Genomic DNA, 21,740 nt, shown 5'->3' on the forward strand with positions numbered 1-21,740 from the left:
CCCTCTACCCCCACCCAGAGGAAGTGGTGCCCCTCTACCCCCACCCAGAGGAAGTGGTGCCCCTCTACCCCCACCCAGAGGAAGTGGTGCCCCTCTACCCCCACCCAGAGGAAGTGGTGCCCCTCTACCCCCACCCAGAGGAAGTGGTGCCCCTCTACCCCCACCCAGAGGAAGTGGTGCCCCTCTACCCCTACCAAGAGGAAGTGGTGCTCCTCTACCCCCACCCAGAGGAAGTGGTGCTCCTCTACCCCCACCCAGAGGAAGTGGTGCTCCTCTACCCCCACCCAGAGGAAGTGGTGCCCCTCTACCCCCACCCAGAGGAAGTGGTGCCCCTCTACCCCCACCCAGAGGAAGTGGTGCCCCTCTACCCCCACCCAGAGGAAGTGGTGCCCCTCTACCCCCACCCAGAGGAAGTGGTGCCCCTCTACCCCTACCAAGGGGAAGTGGTGCTCCTCTACCCCCACCCAGAGGAAGTGGTGCTCCTCTACCCCCACCCAGAGGAAGTGGTGCCCCTCTACCCCCACCCAGAGGAAGTGGTGCCCCTCTACCCCCACCCAGAGGAAGTGGTGCCCCTCTACCCCCACCCAGAGGAAGTGGTGCCCCTCTACCCCCACCCAGAGGAAGTGGTGCTCCTCTACCACCCACCCAGAGGAAGTGGTGCTCCTCTACCCCCACCCAGAGGAAGTGGTGCCCCTCTACCCCCACCCAGAGGAAGTGGTGCTCCTCTACCCCCACCCAGAGGAAGTGGTGCTCCTCTACCCCCACCCAGAGGAAGTGGTGCCCCTCTACCCCCACCCAGAGGAAGTGGTGCCCCTCTACCCCCACCCAGAGGAAGTGGTGCCCCTCTACCCCCACCCAGAGGAAGTGGTGCCCCTCTACCCCCACCCAGAGGAAGTGGTGCTCCTCTACCCCCACCCAGAGGAAGTGGTGCCCCTCTACCCCCACCCAGAGGAAGTGGTGCTCCTCTATCCCCACCCAGAGGAAGTGGTGCTCCTCTACCCCCACCCAGAGGAAGTGGTGCTCCTCTACCCCCACCCAGAGGAAGTGGTGCCCCTCTACCCCCACCCAGAGAAGTGGTGCCCCTCTACCCCCAACCCAGAGGAAGTGGTGCTCCTCTACCCCCACCCAGAGAAGTGGTGCCCCTCTACCCCCAACCCAGAGGAAGTGGTGCTCCTCTACCCCCACCCAGAGAAGTGGTGCCCCTCTACCCCCAACCCAGAGGAAGTGGTGCTCCTCTACCCCCACCCAGAGAAGTGGTGCCCCTCAAACTGTTTCCAGAAATGGGGGCTCTTAGATTGTGTCTAAAGAGATGGGACTTATAAGAAGCCCCATCAGGGGCCACATCCTGAAGAGCCATATCAAACGCACCTCCACCAGGTGATTGTCCGGTCCGTACAGGTCCTTGTCCAACTCAATCACCAGACTCTTAAAAAAGGAGGAGAATTTCCGCTTCATCTTACTGGGCTGAGAGAAGAGAGAGACAGCATCAGACCGAGACATCATATAGAGACATCATAGAGACCTCCATCATAAAGAGACCTCCATCATATAGAGACATCATATAGAGACCTCCATCATATAGAGATATCATAGAGACCTCCATCATATAGAGACCTCCATCATATAGAGACATCATAGAGACCTCCATCATAAAGAGACCTCCATCATATAGAGACATCATATAGAGACCTCCATCATATAGAGATATCATAGAGACCTCCATCATATAGAGACCTCCATCATATAGAGACATCATAGAGATATCATAGAGACCTCCATCATATAGAGACATCATAGAGACCTCCGTCATAAAGAGACCTCCATCATATAGAGACATCATAGAGACCTCCGTCATAAAGAGACCTCCATCATATAGAGACATCATAGAGACCTCCATCATAAAGAGACCTCCATCATATAGAGACATCATATAGAGACCTCCATCATATAGAGATATCATAGAGACCTCCATCATATAGAGACCTCCATCATATAGAGACATCATAGAGATATCATAGAGACCTCCATCATATAGAGACATCATAGAGACCTCCGTCATAAAGAGACCTCCATCATAGAGACATCATAGAGACCTCCGTCATAAAGAGACCTCCATCATATAGAGACATCATAGAGACCTCCATCATAAAGAGACCTCCATCATATAGAGACATCATATAGAGACCTCCATCATATAGAGACATCATAGAGATATCATAGAGACCTCCATCATATAGAGACATCATAGAGACCTCCATCATATAGAGACATCATAGAGACCTCCATCATATAGAGACATCATAGAGACCTCCATCATATAGAGACCTCCATCATATAGAGACTAGTGATGTCGCGAACATAAAATTTTCGGTTCGCGGACCGCGATCGCGAACTTCCGCAAATGTTTGCGAACCGCTATTGACTTCAATGGGCAGGCGAATCTTAAAACCCACAGGGACTCTTTCTGGCCACAATAGTGATTTAAAAGTTGTTTCAGGGGGACTAATACCTGGACTAATACCTGGGCTAATACCTGGACAAATACCTGGGCTAATACCTGGGCTAATACCTGGGCTAATACCTGGACAAATACCTGGGCTAATACCTGGACTAATACCTGGACTAATACCTGGACTAATACCTGGGCTAATATCTGGACTAATACCTGGACAAATACCTGGACAAATACCTGGGCTAATACCTGGACTAATACCTGGACTAATACCTGGACTAATACCTGGACTAATACCTGGACTAATACCTGGACTAATACCTGGACTAATACCTGGACTAATACCTGGGCTAATATCTGGACTAATACCTGGACAAATACCTGGGCTAATACCTGGACTAATACCTGGACTAATACCTGGACTAATACCTGGACTAATACCTGGGCTAATATCTGGACTAATACCTGGACAAATACCTGGGCTAATACCTGGACTAACACGTGGACTAATACCTGGACTAACACGTGGACTAATACCTGGACTAACACGTGGACTAATACCTGGACTAACACGTGGACTAATACCTGGACTAACACGTGGACTAATACCTGGGCTAATACCTGGACTAACACGTGGACTAATACGTGGACTAATACCTGGACTAATACCTGGACTAATACCTGGACTAATACCTGGGCTAATACCTGGACTAATACCTGGACTAATACCTGGACTAACACCTGGACTAACACCTGGACTAACACCTGGACTAACACCTGGGCTAATACCTGGGCTAATACCTGGACTAATACCTGGACTAATACCTGGACTAATACCTGGACTAATACCTGGGCTAATACCTGGACTAATACCTGGACTAACACCTGGACTAATACCTGGACTAATACCTGGGCTAATACCTGGGCTAATACCTGGACTAATACCTGGACTAATACCTGGACTAATACCTGGGCTAATACCTGGACTAACACGTGGACTAATACCTGGACTAACACGTGGACTAATACCTGGGCTAATACCTGGACTAATACCTGGGCTAATACCTGGACTAACACGTGGACTAATACCTGGACTAACACGTGGACTAATACCTGGGCTAACACCTGGGCTAACACCTGGGCTAACACCTGGGCTAACACCTGGACTAACACCTGGACTAACACCTGGACTAATACCTGGACTAACACGTGGACTAATACCTGGGCTAACACCTGGACTAACACCTGGATTAACACCTGGACTAATACCTGGGCTAATACCTGGGCTAATACCTGGGCTAATACCTGGACTAACACCTGGACTAACACGTGGACTAATACCTGGGCTAATACCTGGACTAACACCTGGACTAACACCTGGGCTAACACCTGGACAAATACCTGGACAAATACCGGGGCTAATACCTGGACTAATACCTGGACTAATACCTGGACTAATACCTGGACTAATACCTGGACTAATACCTGGACTAATACCTGGACTAATACCGGGGCTAATACCTGGACTAATACCTGGACTAATACCTGGACTAATACCTGGACTAACACGTGGACTAACACCTGGACTAACACGTGGACTAATACCTGGACTCATACCTGGACTAATACCTGGACTAATACCTGGACTAATACCGGGGCTAATACCGGGGCTAATACCTGGACTAATACCTGGACTAATACCTGGACTAATACCTGGACTAATACCTGGACTAAGCGCTTTCACACTCTGAGCATTCATCATCCGTTACTAAATGTCTGTTTTCTCTGTATAAAGGATTCTAAGGGCTGAATAAATATTCTACCGTTACCGTTATCCCTCATGTACGGCCGAACACCTCTGCCTACAGAATCCCACAGCCGGGACTACTACTACTACTCCCATCATGGTACAGACTCCCACAGCCGGGACTACTACTACTACTCCCATCATGGTACAGACTCCCACAGCCGGGACTACTACTACTACTCCCATCATGGTACAGACTCCCACAGCCGGGACTACTACTACTACTCCCATCATGGTACAGACTCCCACAGCCGGGACTACTACTACTCCCATCATGGTACAGACTCCCACAGCCAGGACTACTACTACTACTCCCATCATGGTACAGACTCCCACAGCCGGGACTACTACTACTACTCCCATCATGGTACAGACTCCCACAGCCGGGACTGCTACTACTCCCATCATGGTACAGACTCCCACAGCCGGGACTACTACTACTACTCCCATCATGGTACAGACTCCCACAGCCGGGACTACTACTACTACTCCCATTATGGTACAGACTTGTTTCCATGATGGGAGTAGTAATTCCCTGGCTGCGGGAGTCTGCAGACAGCTGGGGAGGCTACATTAGTGCTTGTACTACAACCCCCATTATGGAACAGACTCTGTTCCATGATGAGGGTTGTAGTACTGGGGCTGAGGGATTGATCGCACCGGGTTTTTTCACTTCTGAGACCTGATCCGATCAGAAGTTATTAAGCAGAGGAGCGGGGGACAAGCTCCACAACCCTGCGATGTTTTAACTTTCATTCTTGAATCCCCCGCGGGAGCCCTGAATGGCCGGTCAGGATTCTCAGCGAGAGATTGAAAAATGAACTTTGAGAGTAGCGGGGGCCAAAGAGCACTGTGGGGGGCAAGAGATATAGCGCTGCAGAGGGGGGGGCAGACATATAGGCTATATATCTAGCCCCCCAGCAGTGCATTAGGTATGACCCCCGCCTGCACATTAAATATATACCCCCCGCCGGTGCATTAAATATATACCCCCCGCCGGTGCATTAAATATATACCCCCCGCCGGTGCATTAAATATATACCCCCCGCCGGTGCATTAAATATATACCCCCCGCCGGTGCATTAAATATATACCCCCGCCTGCACATTAAATATATACCCCCCGCCGGTGCATTAAATATATACCCCCGCCTGCACATTAAATATATACCCCCCGCCGGTGCATTAAATATATACCCCCCGCCAGTGCATTAAATATATACCCCCCGCCGGTGCATTAAATATATACCCCCCGCCGGTGCATTAAATATATACCCCCCGCCGGTGCATTAAATATATACCCCCGCCGGTGCATTAAATATATACCCCCCGCCGGTGCATTAAATATATACCCCCCGCCGGTGCATTAAATATATACCCCCCGCCGGTGCATTAAATATATACCCCCCGCCGGTGCATTAAATATATACCCCCCGCCGGTGCATTAAATATATACCCCCCGCCGGTGCATTAAATATATACCCCCCGCCAGTGCATTAAATATATACCCCCCGCCGGTGCATTAAATATATACCCCCCGCCGGTGCATTAAATATATACCCCCCGCCGGTGCATTAAATATATACCCCCCGCCGGTGCATTAAATATATACCCCCGCCGGTGCATTAAATATATACCCCCGCCGGTGCATTAAATATATACCCCCCGCCGGTGCATTAAATATATACCCCCACAGCGCATGTATATCTGCCCCCACAGCTCTTCTATATACACATACCTCTGCTGCCGAATGAATGAAAGGTATTTTTATTAGCAGCGTATAGAGTCGGCTCCCGGCAGTATACGCTGCTAATAGAAATACCTTTCATTAATTCGGCAGCAGAGGTATGTGTATATAGAAGAGCTGTGGGGGCAGATATACATGCGCTGCGGGGGTATATATTTAATGCACCGGCGGGGGTATATATTTAATGCACCGGCGGGGGGTATATATTTAATGCACCGGCGGGGGGTATATATTTAATGTGCAGGCGGGGGTATATATTTAATGCACCGGCGGGGGGTATATATTTAATGCACCGGCGGGGGGTATATATTTAATGCACCGGCGGGGGGTATATATTTAATGCACCGGCGGGGGGTATATATTTAATGCACCGGCGGGGGGTATATATTTAATGCACCGGCGGGGGTATATATTTAATGCACCGGCGGGGGTATATATTTAATGCACCGGCGGGGGGTATATATTTAATGCACCGGCGGGGGGTATATATTTAATGCACCGGCGGGGGGTATATATTTAATGTGCAGGCGGGGGTATATATTTAATGCACCGGCGGGGGGTATATATTTAATGCACCGGCGGGGGGTATATATTTAATGCACCGGCGGGGGGTATATATTTAATGCACCGGCGGGGGGTATATATTTAATGCACCGGCGGGGGGTATATATTTAATGCACCGGCGGGGGGTATATATTTAATGCACCGGCGGGGGGTATATATTTAATGTGCAGGCGGGGGTATATATTTAATGCACCGGCGGGGGGTATATATTTAATGCACCGGCGGGGGGTATATATTTAATGCACCGGCGGGGGGTATATATTTAATGCACCGGCGGGGGGTATATATTTAATGTGCAGGCGGGGGTATATATTTAATGCACCGGCGGGGGGTATATATTTAATGCACCGGCGGGGGGTATATATTTAATGCACCGGCGGGGGGTATATATTTAATGCACCGGCGGGGGGTATATATTTAATGCACCGGCGGGGGGTATATATTTAATGCACCGGCGGGGGGTATATATTTAATGCACCGGCGGGGGGTATATATTTAATGCACCGGCGGGGGGTATATATTTAATGTGCAGGCGGGGGTATATATTTAATGCACCGGCGGGGGGTATATATTTAATGTGCAGGCGGGGGTATATATTTAATGCACCGGCGGGGGGTATATATTTAATGTGCAGGCGGGGGTATATATTTAATGCACCGGCGGGGGGTATATATTTAATGCACCGGCGGGGGGTATATATTTAATGCACCGGCGGGGGGTATATATTTAATGCACCGGCGGGGGGTATATATTTAATGCACCGGCGGGGGGTATATATTTAATGCACCGGCGGGGGGTATATATTTAATGCACCGGCGGGGGGTATATATTTAATGTGCAGGCGGGGGTCATACCTAATGCCCTGCTGGGGGGCTAGATATATAGCCTATATGTCTGCCCCCCCCTCTGCAGCGCTATATCTCTTGCCCCCCACAGTGCTCTTTGGCCCCCGCTACTCTCAAAGTTCATTTTTCAATCTCTCGCTGAGAATCCTGACCGGCCATTCAGGGCTCCCGCGGGGGATTCAAGAATGAAAGTTAAAACATCGCAGGGTTGTGGAGCTTGTCCCCCGCTCCTCTGCTTAATAACTTCTGATCGGATCAGGTCTCAGAAGTGAAAAAACCCGGTGCGATCAATCCCTCAGCCCCTGTACTACAACCCTCATCATGGAACAGTCTGTTCCATAATGGGGGTTGTAGTACAAGCACTAATGTAGCCTCCCCAGCTGTCTGCAGCCAGGGAATTACTACTCCCATCATGGAAACAAGTCTGTACCATAATGGGAGTAGTAGTAGTCCCGGCTGTGGGAGTCTGTACCATAATGGGAGTAGTAGTAGTCCCTCAGCACTGCAGGAGTCCCTGATGTCACCTCTTCTGAGCTCAGAAGTAATAACGGATATTATAAACCGGGTGGACGACATAAAGGTTCATCCGTCACCATAGACTTCAATGTTATAAATAACGGCGGATAATTCACCCGTTTCTTGTGACGGAAGAAAAATTAGTGCAGGTCCCGTTATTTCTTCCGTCACAACTAACGTCCGTTATCCATGACCGACTATAACGGATCATAGTGGATAATCAAATATTACCATAGACTTTAATGGGATTCTCTAACGTCCGTTTCTCAGGACTTTTCGCTTTTCTAACGGATGAATGTTTATAGTGTGAAAGCAGCCGAACACCTGAACTGTGGTGAGCCGGAGCGGGACCCAGGGCAAAACTCACACGGAACATTACAGAGATGATGCAGTCAGGTATTAATCCATAAAGGACATAAATCACCTATTATTCCTAAATGGTTTGGAATAACCTGCGCTAGCCCCCTTTAGACATCACATAGAGCCCCCCTTTAGGCAGCACATAGAGCCCCCCCCCCCCTTTAGGCATCACATAGTTAGAGCCCCCCTTTAGGCAGCACATAGAGCCCCCCTTTAGGCATCACATAGTTAGAGCCCCCCTTTAGGCATCACATAGTTAGAGCCCCCCTTTAGGCATCACATAGTTAGAGCCCCCCTTTAGGCATCACATAGTTAGAGCCCCCCTTTAGGCATCACATAGTTAGAGCCCCCCTTTAGGCATCACATAGTTAGAGCCCCCTTTAGGCATCACATAGTTAGAGCCCCCCTTTAGGCATCACATAGTTAGAGCCCCCTTTAGGCATCACATAGTTAGAGCCCCCCTTTAGGCATCACATAGTTAGAGCCCCCTTTAGGCATCACATAGTTAGAGCCCCCTTTAGGCATCACATAGTTAGAGCCCCCTTTAGGCATCACATAGTTAGAGCCCCCTTTAGGCATCACATAGTTAGAGCCCCCCTTTAGGCATCACATAGTTAGAGCCCCCCTTTAGGCATCACATAGTTAGATCCCCCCTTTAGGCATCACATAGTTAGAGCCCCCCTTTAGGCATCACATAGTTAGAGCCCCCCTTTAGGCATCACATAGTTAGAGCCCCCTTTAGGCATCACATAGTTAGAGCCCCCTTTAGGCATCACATAGTTAGAGCCCCCTTTAGGCATCACATAGTTAGAGCCCCCTTTAGGCATCACATAGTTAGAGCCCCCTTTAGGCAGCACATAGTTAGAGCCCCCTTTAGGCATCACATAGTTAGAGCCCCCTTTAGGCAGCACATAGTTAGAGCCCCCCTTTAGGCATCACATAGTTAGAGCCCCCTTTAGGCATCACATAGTTAGAGCCCCCTTTAGGCATCACATAGTTAGAGCCCCCTTTAGGCATCACATAGTTAGAGCCCCCTTTAGGCATCACATAGTTAGAGCCCCCTTTAGGCATCACATAGTTAGAGCCCCCTTTAGGCATCACATAGTTAGAGCCCCCCTTTAGGCATCACATAGTTAGAGCCCCCCTTTAGGCATCACATAGTTAGAGCCCCCCTTTAGGCATCACATAGTTAGAGCCCCCCTTTAGGCAGCACATAGTTAGATCCCCCCTTTAGGCAGCACATAGTTAGATCCTCCCTTTAGGCAGCACATAGAGCCCCCCCTTTAGGCATCACATAGTTAGAGCCCCCCTTTAGGCATCACATAGTTAGAGCCCCCCTTTAGGCATCACATAGTTAGAGCCCCCCTTTAGGCAGCACATAGTTAGATCCCCCCTTTAGGCAGCACATAGTTAGATCCCCCCTTTAGGCAGCACATAGAGCCCCCCCTTTAGGCATCACATAGTTAGAGCCCCCCTTTAGGCATCACATAGTTAGATCCCCCTTTAGGCAGAGGTCCCCAACCAGGGTGCCTCCAGCAGTTGCAAGACACACGAACTGCACTTATAGCCCTTTTAATACTGTAGTTAGTTGCTTGAAGGAACTTAAGTTTGATTCTGGAGTACCCCTTTTAACCAGCGGTTCCCTCCCAACCAGGGTGCCTCCAGCTGTTCCAAGACACACGGACTGATATTTGAGCCCTAAAAAGGGCTTTTTTGGGTGCTGTCCTTAAAGCAGATGTTAGACTAGAGCTTTAGGAGTAACCTGGACCCTGAATACACCACCTAGCAGCAACCTAGCTATCGCTTTCCCTATACAGCAGCTTCTCTGACCCTGCACTACCTAAGCCTGCAGCTGAATGAGGGAAAATGGCGTCCGTGCAGGAGGTAGGGGGGTCTGGAGGGGAGGGACTGCTGCTGATTGGCTGTAATGTGTCTGCTGACAGGGTCAAAGTTTACCGCAATGTTAAAGTATAGGGGGCGGATCGCACTTCACATATGTTCGCCCGGCGATACCATCGTGCTAAGTTCGCCGGTGAACAATTTGCGACATCTCTAATAGAGACCCCATCGTATATATATATACACCCGGCCACCAATGTTAGGCTGGTTCTCTACTTGGCAGTTTTTTAGCTGAAGTTTATATTTCCTATCACTTTCAAATAAAGGGGGGCGCACATTTCCTGCGGTGGACCCCCATCTCCGAGGGGCGACGTAAAGTGTAAGAGAGAACGAGGACCCCGCACTGAGAACATGCAGCCATGTTGTCTTCCCGGGAGAAGCTTTGCTACTTTTCTCCACCAGAATCCTTTCATCTGGTTGGAGAATCCTCTTTCTACTCCGCCTGTCAGTGGAGAATCCTCTTTCTACTCCGCCTGTCAGTGGAGAATCCTCTTTCTACTCCGCCTGTCAGTGGAGAATCCTCTTTCTATTCCGCCTGTCAGTGGAGAATCCTCTTTCTATTCCACCTGTCAGTGGAGAATCCTCTTTCTACTCTGCCTGTCAGTGGAGAATCCTCTTTCTACTCTGCCTGTCAGTGGAGAATCCTCTTTCTACTCCGCCTGTCAGTGGAGAATCCTCTTTCTATTCCGCCTGTCAGTGGAGAATCCTCTTTCTATTCCACCTGTCAGTGGAGAATCCTCTTTCTACTCTGCCTGTCAGTGGAGAATCCTCTTTCTACTCCGCCTGTCAGTGGAGAATCCTCTTTCTACTCCGCCTGTCAGTGGAGAATCCTCTTTCTATTCCGCCTGTCAGTGGAGAATCCTCTTTCTATTCCGCCTGTCAGTGGAGAATCCTCTTTCTATTCCACCTGTCAGTGGAGAATCCTCTTTCTACTCTGCCTGTCAGTGGAGAATCCTCTTTCTACTCTGCCTGTCAGTGGAGAATCCTCTTTCTACTCTGCCTGTCAGTGGAGAATCCTCTTTCTACTCCGCCTGTCAGTGGAGAATCCTCTTTCTACTCCAGGTTTAGGCGCCATTCCCATCACTTTGTCTTCGTTTTACTTTTGCTAAACGTGGTCAACCTCAATGTGTACAGCAAAAAAACAGATCTGTTCCGGTCAGCGTTTTTTTTTTGTTTTTTTATGTAAGTCAATGGGGACGGATTACGGCTTCAGCAGCATCAGTTTTTTTGCATCAGTTTTATGTATCTGTTTTTTTCTGAAAAAAACTGTGTGAATGAAGCCTTATATAGAAAACCCTTCTCTATCACATATTGTAGGGAAATGTCATTTTAGGATCTTCTAATCCTCCGCTTCTAATCCTCCGCTTCGTCTCTCCTGTTATTTGGCTTCAGGAAGGAGATGAATGGAAAGAACTTCTTGTCTTTGGGCTCAGTGAGGCCTCGTCTCCCATCTTCCGGGCTTTTCTATATGTCAATCTGATTGTTTACTTGAACATATTCTGCCCCTGATCTGTCAGTCACCAGGAGCAAGTGAGCGCCATTCTTCAGTGAAAACCACCTTGACGTCAGGTTAGAGATGGGCCTCCAGGGGGGTCCTCTCCTCGGCCAAGGTCCGGACTCCGGGCGGGTCCTCTCCTCGGCCAAGGTCCGGACTCCGGGCGGGTCCTCTCCTCGGCCAAGGTCCGGACTCCGGGCGGGTCCTCTCCTCGGCCAAGGTCCGGACTCCGGGCGAGTCCTCTCCTCGGCCTAGTTCCGGACTCCAGGCGGGTCCTCTCCTCGGCCAAGGTCCGGACTCCGGGCGGGTCCTCTCCTCGACCAAGGTCCGGACTCCAGGCGGGTCCTCTCCTCGGCCAAGGTCCGGACTCCGGGCGGGTCCTCTCCTCGGCCAAGGTCCGGACTCCGGGCGAGTCCTCTCCTCGGCCTAGTTCCGGACTCCGGGCGGGACCTCTCCTCGGCCAAGGTCCGGACTCCGGGCGGGTCCTCTCCTCGGCCAAGGTCCGGACTCCAGGCGGGTCCTCTCCTCGGCCAAGGTCCGGACTTCGGGTGGTGAGACCATCTACCTGGTGTCTGCCCATTGGTCTCTGTTTTTATCTGGACTCCGGGTGGTGAGACCATCTACCTGGTGTCTGCCCATTGGTCTGTTTTTATCCGGACTCCGGGTGGTGAGACCATCTACCTGGTGTCTGCCCATTGGTCTGTTTTTATCCGGACTCCGGGTGGTGAGACCATCTACCTGGTGTCTGCCCATTGGTCTCTGTTTTTATCCGGACTCCGGGTGGTGAGACCATCTACCTGGTGTCTGCCCATTGGTCTCTGTTTTTATCCGGACTCCGGGTGGTTCCTCTTCTCGGCCAAGGTCCGGACTCCGGGCGGGTCCTCTCCTCGGCCAAGGTCCGGACTCCGGGCGGGTCCTCTCCTCGGCCAAGGTCCGGACTCCGGGCGAGTCCTCTCCTCGGCCTAGTTCCGGACTCCGGGCGGGTCCTCTCCTCGGCCAAGGTCCGGACTCCGGGCGGGTCCTCTCCTCGGCCAAGGTCCGGACTCCAGGTGGGTCCTCTCCTCGGCCAAGGTCCGGACTCCGGGCGGGTCCTCTCCTCGGCCAAGGTCCGGACTCCGGGCGGGTCCTCTCCTCGGCCAAGGTCCGGACTCCGGGCGGGTCCTCTCCTCGGCCAAGGTCCGGACTTCGGGTGGTGAGACCATCTACCTGGTGTCTGCCCATTGGTCTCTGTTTTTATCCGGACTCCGGGTGGTGAGACCATCTACCTGGTGTCTGCCCATTGGTCTCTGTTTTTATCCGGACTCCGGGTGGTTCCTCTTCTCGGCCAAGGTCCGGACTCCGGGCGGGTCCTCTCCTCGGCCAAGGTCCGGACTCCGGGCGGGTCCTCTCCTCGGCCAAGGTCCGGACTCCGGGCGAGTCCTCTCCTCGGCCTAGTTCCGGACTCCGGGCGGGTCCTCTCCTCGGCCAAGGTCCGGACTCCGGGCGGGTCCTCTCCTCGGCCAAGGTCCGGACTCCAGGTGGGTCCTCTCCTCGGCCAAGGTCCGGACTCCGGGCGGGTCCTCTCCTCGGCCAAGGTCCGGACTCCGGGCGGGTCCTCTCCTCGGCCAAGGTCCGGACTCCGGGCGGGTCCTCTCCTCGGCCAAGGTCCGGACTTCGGGTGGTGAGACCATCTACCTGGTGTCTGCCCATTGGTCTCTGTTTTTATCTGGACTCCGGGTGGTGAGACCATCTACCTGGTGTCTGCCCATTGGTCTCTGTTTTTATCCGGACTCCGGGTGGTGAGACCATCTACCTGGTGTCTGCCCATTGGTCTCTGTTTTTATCCGGACTCCGGGTGGTGAGACCATCTACCTGGTGTCTGCCCATTGGTCTCTGTTTTTATCCAGATTTCGTTTCTTCAGTCACCACCATCCTGCAGACAATGATTTATCACCTGTGCAGAAAAAAAAGGTTGACCAGTTGCCCATAGCAACCAATCAGATCGCTTCTTTTATTTTTAACATGGCCTCTGCAAAATGAAAGAAGTGATCTGATTGGTTGCTATGGGCAACTGGGCAACTTTTCCAATGGACAGGATTTGATCAATCGCCCCCTATGGGTCGGTCCTCCAGCCTCCTCCATCTCTGAACCGTCTGAGGAGTCAAGGCCTTTACCTAAAGAGACGCCATTATGACCTATGATGTCCTCCCCCGTTCTGCGGTGACCTCTCCTCCAGGCACATAAGGCTAAGTGGCCCTCAGATTCTGGGGCCGCACATTCCTCTCCCGGTTACCAGTAATTCCTTCCAGGTTTCCTGGGACCTCAGCGCCCCCTACTGACCCAACATCTTACATGTTATTATAAAGTGACCCCTTTTTATGTTTCCATCCCCAACAGCAACTGAATAAACCTCAGTTCACACTACACAATATCGTCTCACATCGAAAACAAGACGCCAAAATATAGTGCAAGACCGCAGAGGCCAAAGAGACACCAATCCTGTCCGCTCCTATGGTCAGGACACCTCTCTATAGACTGTCCGCTCCTATGGTCAGGACACCTCTCTATAGACTGTCCGCTCCTGTGGTCAGGACACCTCTCTATAGACTGTCAGCTCCTATGGTCAGGACACCTCTCTATAGACTGTCCGCTCCTATGGTCAGGACTCCTCTCTATAGACTGTCCGCTCCTATGGTCAGGACTCCTCTCTATAGACTGTCCGCTCCTATGGTCAGGACTCCTCTCTATAGACTGTCCGCTCCTATGGTCAGGACTCCTCTCTATAGACTGTCAGCTCCTATGGTCAGGACTCCTCTCTATAGACTGTCCGCTCCTGTGGTCAGGACACCTCTCTATAGACTGTCCGCTCCTGTGGTCAGGACACCTCTCTATAGACTGTCAGCTCCTATGGTCAGGACTCCTCTCTATAGACTGTCAGCTCCTATGGTCAGGACTCTTCTCTATAGACTGTCAGCTCCTATGGTCAGGACTCCTCTCTATAGACTGTCCGCTCCTGTGGTCAGGACACCTCTCTATAGACTGTCCGCTCCTGTGGTCAGGACACCTCTCTATAGACTGTCAGCTCCTATGGTCAGGACACCTCTCTATAGACTGTCCGCTCCTGTGGTCAGGACACCTCTCTATAGACTGTCAGCTCCTATGGTCAGGACACCTCTCTATAGACTGTCAGCTCCTATGGTCAGGACACCTCTCTATAGACTGTCCGCTCCTGTGGTCAGGACACCTCTCTATAGACTGTCAGCTCCTATGGTCAGGACACCTCTCTATAGACTGTCCGCTCCTGTGGTCAGGACACCTCTCTATAGACTGTCAGCTCCTATGGTCAGGACACCTCTCTATAGACTGTCAGCTCCTGTGGTCAGGACACCTCTCTATAGACTGTCCGCTCCTATGGTCAGGACTCCTCTCTATAGACTGTCTGCTCCTATGGTCAGGACTCCTCTCTATAGACTGTCTGCTCCTATGGTCAGGACTCCTGTCTATAGACTGTCCGCTCCTATGGTCAGGACTCCTCTCTATAGACTGTCCGCTCCTGTGGTCAGGACACCTCTCTATAGACTGTCAGCTCCTATGGTCAGGACACCTCTCTATAGACTGTCCGCTCCTATGGTCAGGACTCCTCCTCTCTATAGACTGTCAGCTCCTATGGTCAGGACTCCTCTCTATAGACTGTCAGCTCCTATGGTCAGGACTCCTCTCTATAGACTTTCAGCTCCTATGGTCAGGACTCCTCCTCTCTATAGACTGTCTGCTCCTATGGTCAGGACTCCTCTCTATAGACTGTCAGCTCCTATGATCAGGACTCCTCTCTATAGACTGTCAGCTCCTATGATCAGGACTCCTCTCTATAGACTGTCTGCTCCTATGGTCAGGACTCCTCTCTATAGACTGTCTGCTCCTATGGTCAGGACTCCTCTCTATAGACTGTCAGCTCCTATGGTCAGGACACCTCTCTATAGACTGTCCGCTCCTATGGTCAGGACTCCTCCTCTCTATAGACTGTCAGCTCCTATGGTCAGGACTCCTCTCTATAGACTGTCTGCTCCTATGGTCAGGACTCCTCTCTATAGACTGTCCGCTCCTGTGGTCAGGACTCCTCCTCTCTATAGACTGTCAGCTCCTATGGTCAGGACTCCTCTCTATAGACTTTCAGCTCCTATGGTCAGGACTCCTCTCTATAGACTGTCAGCTCCTATGGTCAGGACTCCTCTCTATAGACTTTCAGCTCCTATGGTCAGGACTCCTCCTCTCTATAGACTGTCTGCTCCTATGGTCAGGACTCCTCTCTATAGACTGTCAGCTCCTATGATCAGGACTCCTCTCTATAGACTGTCTGCTCCTATGGTCAGGACTCCTCTCTATAGACTGTCTGCTCCTATGGTCAGGACTCCTCTCTATAGACTGTCTGCTCCTATGGTCAGGACTCCTCTCTATAGACTGTCTGCTCCTATGGTCAGGACTCCTCTCTATAGACTGTCAGCTCCTATGGTCAGGACTCCTCTCTATAGACTTTCAGCTCCTATGGTCAGGACTCCTCCTCTCTATAGACTGTCCGCTCCTATGGTCAGGACTCCTCCTCTCTATAGACTGTCCGCTCCTGTGGTCAGGACACCTCTCTATAGACTGTCTGCTCCTATGGTCAGGACTCCTCTCTATAGACTGTCAGCTCCTATGGTCAGGACACCTCTCTATAGACTGTCCGCTCCTGTGGTCAGGACACCTCTCTATAGACTGTCAGCTCCTATGGTCAGGACACCTCTCTATAGACTGTCCGCTCCTGTGGTCAGGACACCTCTCTATAGACTGTCAGCTCCTATGGTCAGGACACCTCTCTATAGACTGTCAGCTCCTATGGTCAGGACACCTCTCTATAGACTGTCCGCTCCTGTGGTCAGGACACCTCTCTATAGACTGTCAGCTCCTATGGTCAGGACACCTCTCTATAGACTGTCCGCTCCTGTGGTCAGGACACCTCTCTATAGACTGTCAGCTCCTATGGTCAGGACACCTCTCTATAGACTGTCAGCTCCTGTGGTCAGGACACCTCTCTATAGACTGTCCGCTCCTATGGTCAGGACTCCTCTCTATAGACTGTCTGCTCCTATGGTCAGGACTCCTCTCTATAGACTGTCTGCTCCTATGGTCAGGACTCCTGTCTATAGACTGTCCGCTCCTATGGTCAGGACTCCTCTCTATAGACTGTCCGCTCCTGTGGTCAGGACACCTCTCTATAGACTGTCAGCTCCTATGGTCAGGACACCTCTCTATAGACTGTCCGCTCCTATGGTCAGGACTCCTCCTCTCTATAGACTGTCAGCTCCTATGGTCAGGACTCCTCTCTATAGACTGTCAGCTCCTATGGTCAGGACTCCTCTCTATAGACTTTCAGCTCCTATGGTCAGGACTCCTCCTCTCTATAGACTGTCTGCTCCTATGGTCAGGACTCCTCTCTATAGACTGTCAGCTCCTATGATCAGGACTCCTCTCTATAGACTGTCAGCTCCTATGATCAGGACTCCTCTCTATAGACTGTCTGCTCCTATGGTCAGGACTCCTCTCTATAGACTGTCAGCTCCTATGGTCAGGACTCCTCTCTATAGACTTTCAGCTCCTATGGTCAGGACTCCTCCTCTCTATAGACTGTCCGCTCCTATGGTCAGGACTCCTCCTCTCTATAGACTGTCCGCTCCTGTGGTCAGGACACCTCTCTATAGACTGTCTGCTCCTATGGTCAGGACTCCTCTCTATAGACTGTCAGCTCCTATGGTCAGGACTCCTCTCTATAGACTGTCAGCTCCTATGGTCAGGACTCCTCTCTATAGACTGTCAGCTCCTATGGTCAGGACTCCTCCTCTCTATAGACTGTCTGCTCCTATGGTCAGGACTCCTCTCTATAGACTGTCTGCTCCTATGATCAGGACTCCTCTCTATAGACTGTCAGCTCCTATGGTCAGGACTCCTCTCTATAGACTGTCTGCTCCTATGGTCAGGACTCCTCTCTATAGACTGTCTGCTCCTATGGTCAGGACTCCTCTCTATAGACTGTCTGCTCCTATGGTCAGGACTCCTCTCTATAGACTGTCTGCTCCTATGGTCAGGACTCCTCTCTATAGACTGTCTGCTCCTATGATCAGGACACCTCTCTATAGACTGTCTGCTCCTATGGTCAGGACTCCTCTCTATAGACTGTCTGCTCCTATGGTCAGGACTCCTCTCTATAGACTGTCTGCTCCTATGGTAAGGACTCCTCTCTATAGACTGTCAGCTCCTATGGTCAGGACTCCTCTCTATAGACTGTCAGCTCCTATGATCAGGACTCCTCTCTATAGACTGTCAGCTCCTATGATCAGGACTCCTCTCTATAGACTGTCAGCTCCTATGATCAGGACTCATCTCTATAGACTGTCTGCTCCTATGGTCAGGACTCCTCTCTATAGACTGTCTGCTCCTATGATCAGGACACCTCTCTATAGACTGTCAGCTCCTATGATCAGGACACCTCTCTATAGACTGTCAGCTCCTATGATCAGGACTCCTCTCTATAGACTGTCTGCTCCTATGATCAGGACTCCTCTCTATAGACTGTCTGCTCCTATGATCAGGACACCTCTCTATAGACTGTCAGCTCCTATGATCAGGACTCCTCTCTATAGACTGTCAGCTCCTATGATCAGGACTCCTCTCTATAGACTGTCTGCTCCTATGATCAGGACTCCTCTCTATAGACTGTCAGCTCCTATGGTCAGGACTCCTCTCTATAGACTGTCAGCTCCTATGGTCAGGACTCCTCTCTATAGACTGTCTGCTCCTATGGTCAGGACTCCTCTCTATAGACTGTCAGCTCCTATGATCAGGACTCCTCTCTATAGACTGTCAGCTCCTATGATCAGGACACCTCTCTATAGACTGTCTGCTCCTATGGTCAGGACTCCTCTCTATAGACTGTCTGCTCCTATGGTCAGGACTCCTCTCTATAGACTGTCAGCTCCTATGATCAGGACTCCTCTCTATAGACTGTCTGCTCCTATGATCAGGACACCTCTCTATAGACTGTCAGCTCCTATGGTCAGGACTCCTCTCTATAGACTGTCTGCTCCTATGATCAGGACACCTCTCTATAGACTGTCTGCTCCTATGGTCAGGACTCCTCTCTATAGACTGTCAGCTCCTATGATCAGGACTCCTCTCTATAGACTGTCTGCTCCTATGGTCAGGACTCCTCTCTATAGACTGTCAGCTCCTATGATCAGGACTCCTCTCTATAGACTGTCAGCTCCTATGATCAGGACTCATCTCTATAGACTGTCTGCTCCTATGGTCAGGACTCCTCTCTATAGACTGTCTGCTCCTATGATCAGGACACCTCTCTATAGACTGTCAGCTCCTATGATCAGGACACCTCTCTATAGACTGTCAGCTCCTATGATCAGGACTCCTCTCTATAGACTGTCTGCTCCTATGATCAGGACTCCTCTCTATAGACTGTCTGCTCCTATGATCAGGACACCTCTCTATAGACTGTCAGCTCCTATGATCAGGACTCCTCTCTATAGACTGTCAGCTCCTATGATCAGGACTCCTCTCTATAGACTGTCTGCTCCTATGATCAGGACTCCTCTCTATAGACTGTCAGCTCCTATGGTCAGGACTCCTCTCTATAGACTGTCTGCTCCTATGGTCAGGACTCCTCTCTATAGACTGTCTGCTCCTATGGTCAGGACTCCCTCTATAGACTGTCTGCTCCTATGATCAGGACTCCTCTCTATAGACTGTCTGCTCCTATGATCAGGACACCTCTCTATAGACTGTCTGCTCCTATGGTCAGGACTCCTCTCTATAGACTGTCTGCTCCTATGGTCAGGACTCCTCTCTATAGACTGTCAGCTCCTATGATCAGGACTCCTCTCTATAGACTGTCAGCTCCTATGATCAGGACACCTCTCTATAGACTGTCTGCTCCTATGGTCAGGACTCCTCTCTATAGACTGTCTGCTCCTATGGTCAGGACTCCTCTCTATAGACTGTCAGCTCCTATGATCAGGACTCCTCTCTATAGACTGTCTGCTCCTATGATCAGGACACCTCTCTATAGACTGTCAGCTCCTATGGTCAGGACTCCTCTCTATAGACTGTCTGCTCCTATGATCAGGACACCTCTCTATAGACTGTCTGCTCCTATGGTCAGGACTCCTCTCTATAGACTGTCAGCTCCTATGATCAGGACTCCTCTCTATAGACTGTCTGCTCCTATGGTCAGGACTCCTCTCTATAGACTGTCAGCTCCTATGATCAGGACTCCTCTCTATAGACTGTCTGCTCCTATGGTCAGGACTCCTCTCTATAGACTGTCTGCTCCTATGGTCAGGACTCCTCTCTATAGACTGTCAGCTCCTATGATCAGGACTCCTCTCTATAGACTGTCAGCTCCTATGGTCAGGACTCCTCTCTATAGACTGTCAGCTCCTATGATCAGGACTCCTCTCTATAGACTGTCAGCTCCTATGATCAGGACTTACATCATCCAGTAGTTTTCCTTCCACCCGTAGTTCCCAGGATGCAATGCTCCCATCTGAATCTTCAGCGTCCGTCTTCGCGGGGTTAAACGTGTTTGAGATGTAAAGTCGCAATTTTCGCTTTTGCTGAGAAGGAGAAGAAACAAGTGAGAAAACCCCCGGAGATCTGCGCTACTGTAGTGTGTGCCCTCCGCCATATAGTGTCCACCTCCCCTATATACAGTATTTACCCCTCTCCTCCCCTATATACAGTATTTACCCCTCTCCTCCCTATATACAGTATTTACCCCTCTCCTCCCCTATATACAGTATTTACCCCTCTCCTCCCCTATATACAGTATTTACCCCTCTCCTCCCCTATATACAGTATTTACCCCTCTCCTCCCCTATATACAGTATTTACCCCTCCATCTCCCCTATATACAGTATTTACCCCTCTCCTCCCCTATATACAGTATTTACCCCTCTCTTCCCCAATATACAGTATTTACCCCTCTCCTCCCCTATATACAGTATTTACCCCTCTCCTCCCCTATATACAGTATTTACCCCTCTCCTCCCCTATATACAGTATTTACCCCTCTCCTCCCCTATATACAGTATTTACCCCTCTCCTCCCCTATATACAGTATTTACCCCTCCATCTCCCCTATATACAGTATTTACCCCTCCATCTCCCCTATATACAGTATTTACCCCTCTCCTCCCCTATATACAGTATTTACCCCTCCATCTCCCCTATATACAGTATTTACCCCTCTACACGACTATATACAGTATTTACCCCTCTCCTCCCCTATATACAGTATTTACCCCTCCATCTCCCCCTATATACAGTATTTACCCCTCTCCTCCCCTATATACAGTATTTACACCCTCTCCTCCCCTATATACAGTATTTACCCCTCCATCTCCCCCTATATACAGTATTTACCCCTCTACACGACTATATACAGTATTTACCCCTCTCCTCCCCTATATACAGTATTTACCCCTCCATCTCCCCTATATACAGTATTTACCCCTCTACACGACTATATACAGTATTTACCCCTCCATCTCCCCTATATACAGTATTTACCCCTCTCCTCCCCTATATACAGTATTTACCCCTCTCCTCCCCCTATATACAGTATTTACCCCTCTCCTCCCCTATATACAGTATTTACCCCTCTCTTCCCCAATATACAGTATTTACCCCTGTCCACCCCCTATATACAGTATTTACCCCTTCCACCCCCTATATACAGTATTTACCCCTCTCCTCCCCTATATACAGTATTTACCCCTCTCCTCCCCTATATACAGTATTTACCCCTCTCCTCCCCTATATACAGTATTTACCCCTCTCCTCCCCTATATACAGTATTTACCCCTCTCCTCCCCTATATACAGTATTTACCCCTCTCCTCCCTATATACAGTATTTACCCCTCCATCTCCCTATATACAGTATTTACCCCTCCATCTCCCCTATATACAGTATTTACCCCTCTACACGACTATATACAGTATTTACCCCTCTCCTCCCCTATATACAGTAA

At 50.5% G+C, this 21,740-nt stretch overlaps 1 protein-coding gene across 1 annotated transcript in view; it reads right to left on the reverse strand.

Annotated features, from left to right (window-relative positions):
- LOC130322354 (SWI/SNF-related matrix-associated actin-dependent regulator of chromatin subfamily D member 3-like) overlaps window positions 1-20,323 on the reverse strand; it is a gene marked incomplete at both ends in the record, with an annotated part of 38,986 nt that extends 18,663 nt beyond the window's left edge. The window contains 2 exons of the mRNA XM_056553064.1: window positions 1,369-1,464; window positions 20,201-20,323. Coding sequence (XP_056409039.1) covers window positions 1,369-1,464; window positions 20,201-20,323 — 219 coding nt within the window. The remainder of the gene's footprint in view (window positions 1-1,368; window positions 1,465-20,200) is intronic.
- Window positions 20,324-21,740: the final 1,417 nt, after the last annotated feature.

The sequence above is a fragment of the Hyla sarda genome, unplaced genomic scaffold (assembly GCF_029499605.1).
Source record: "Hyla sarda isolate aHylSar1 unplaced genomic scaffold, aHylSar1.hap1 scaffold_2321, whole genome shotgun sequence".
NCBI lineage: Eukaryota > Metazoa > Chordata > Amphibia > Anura > Hylidae > Hyla > Hyla sarda.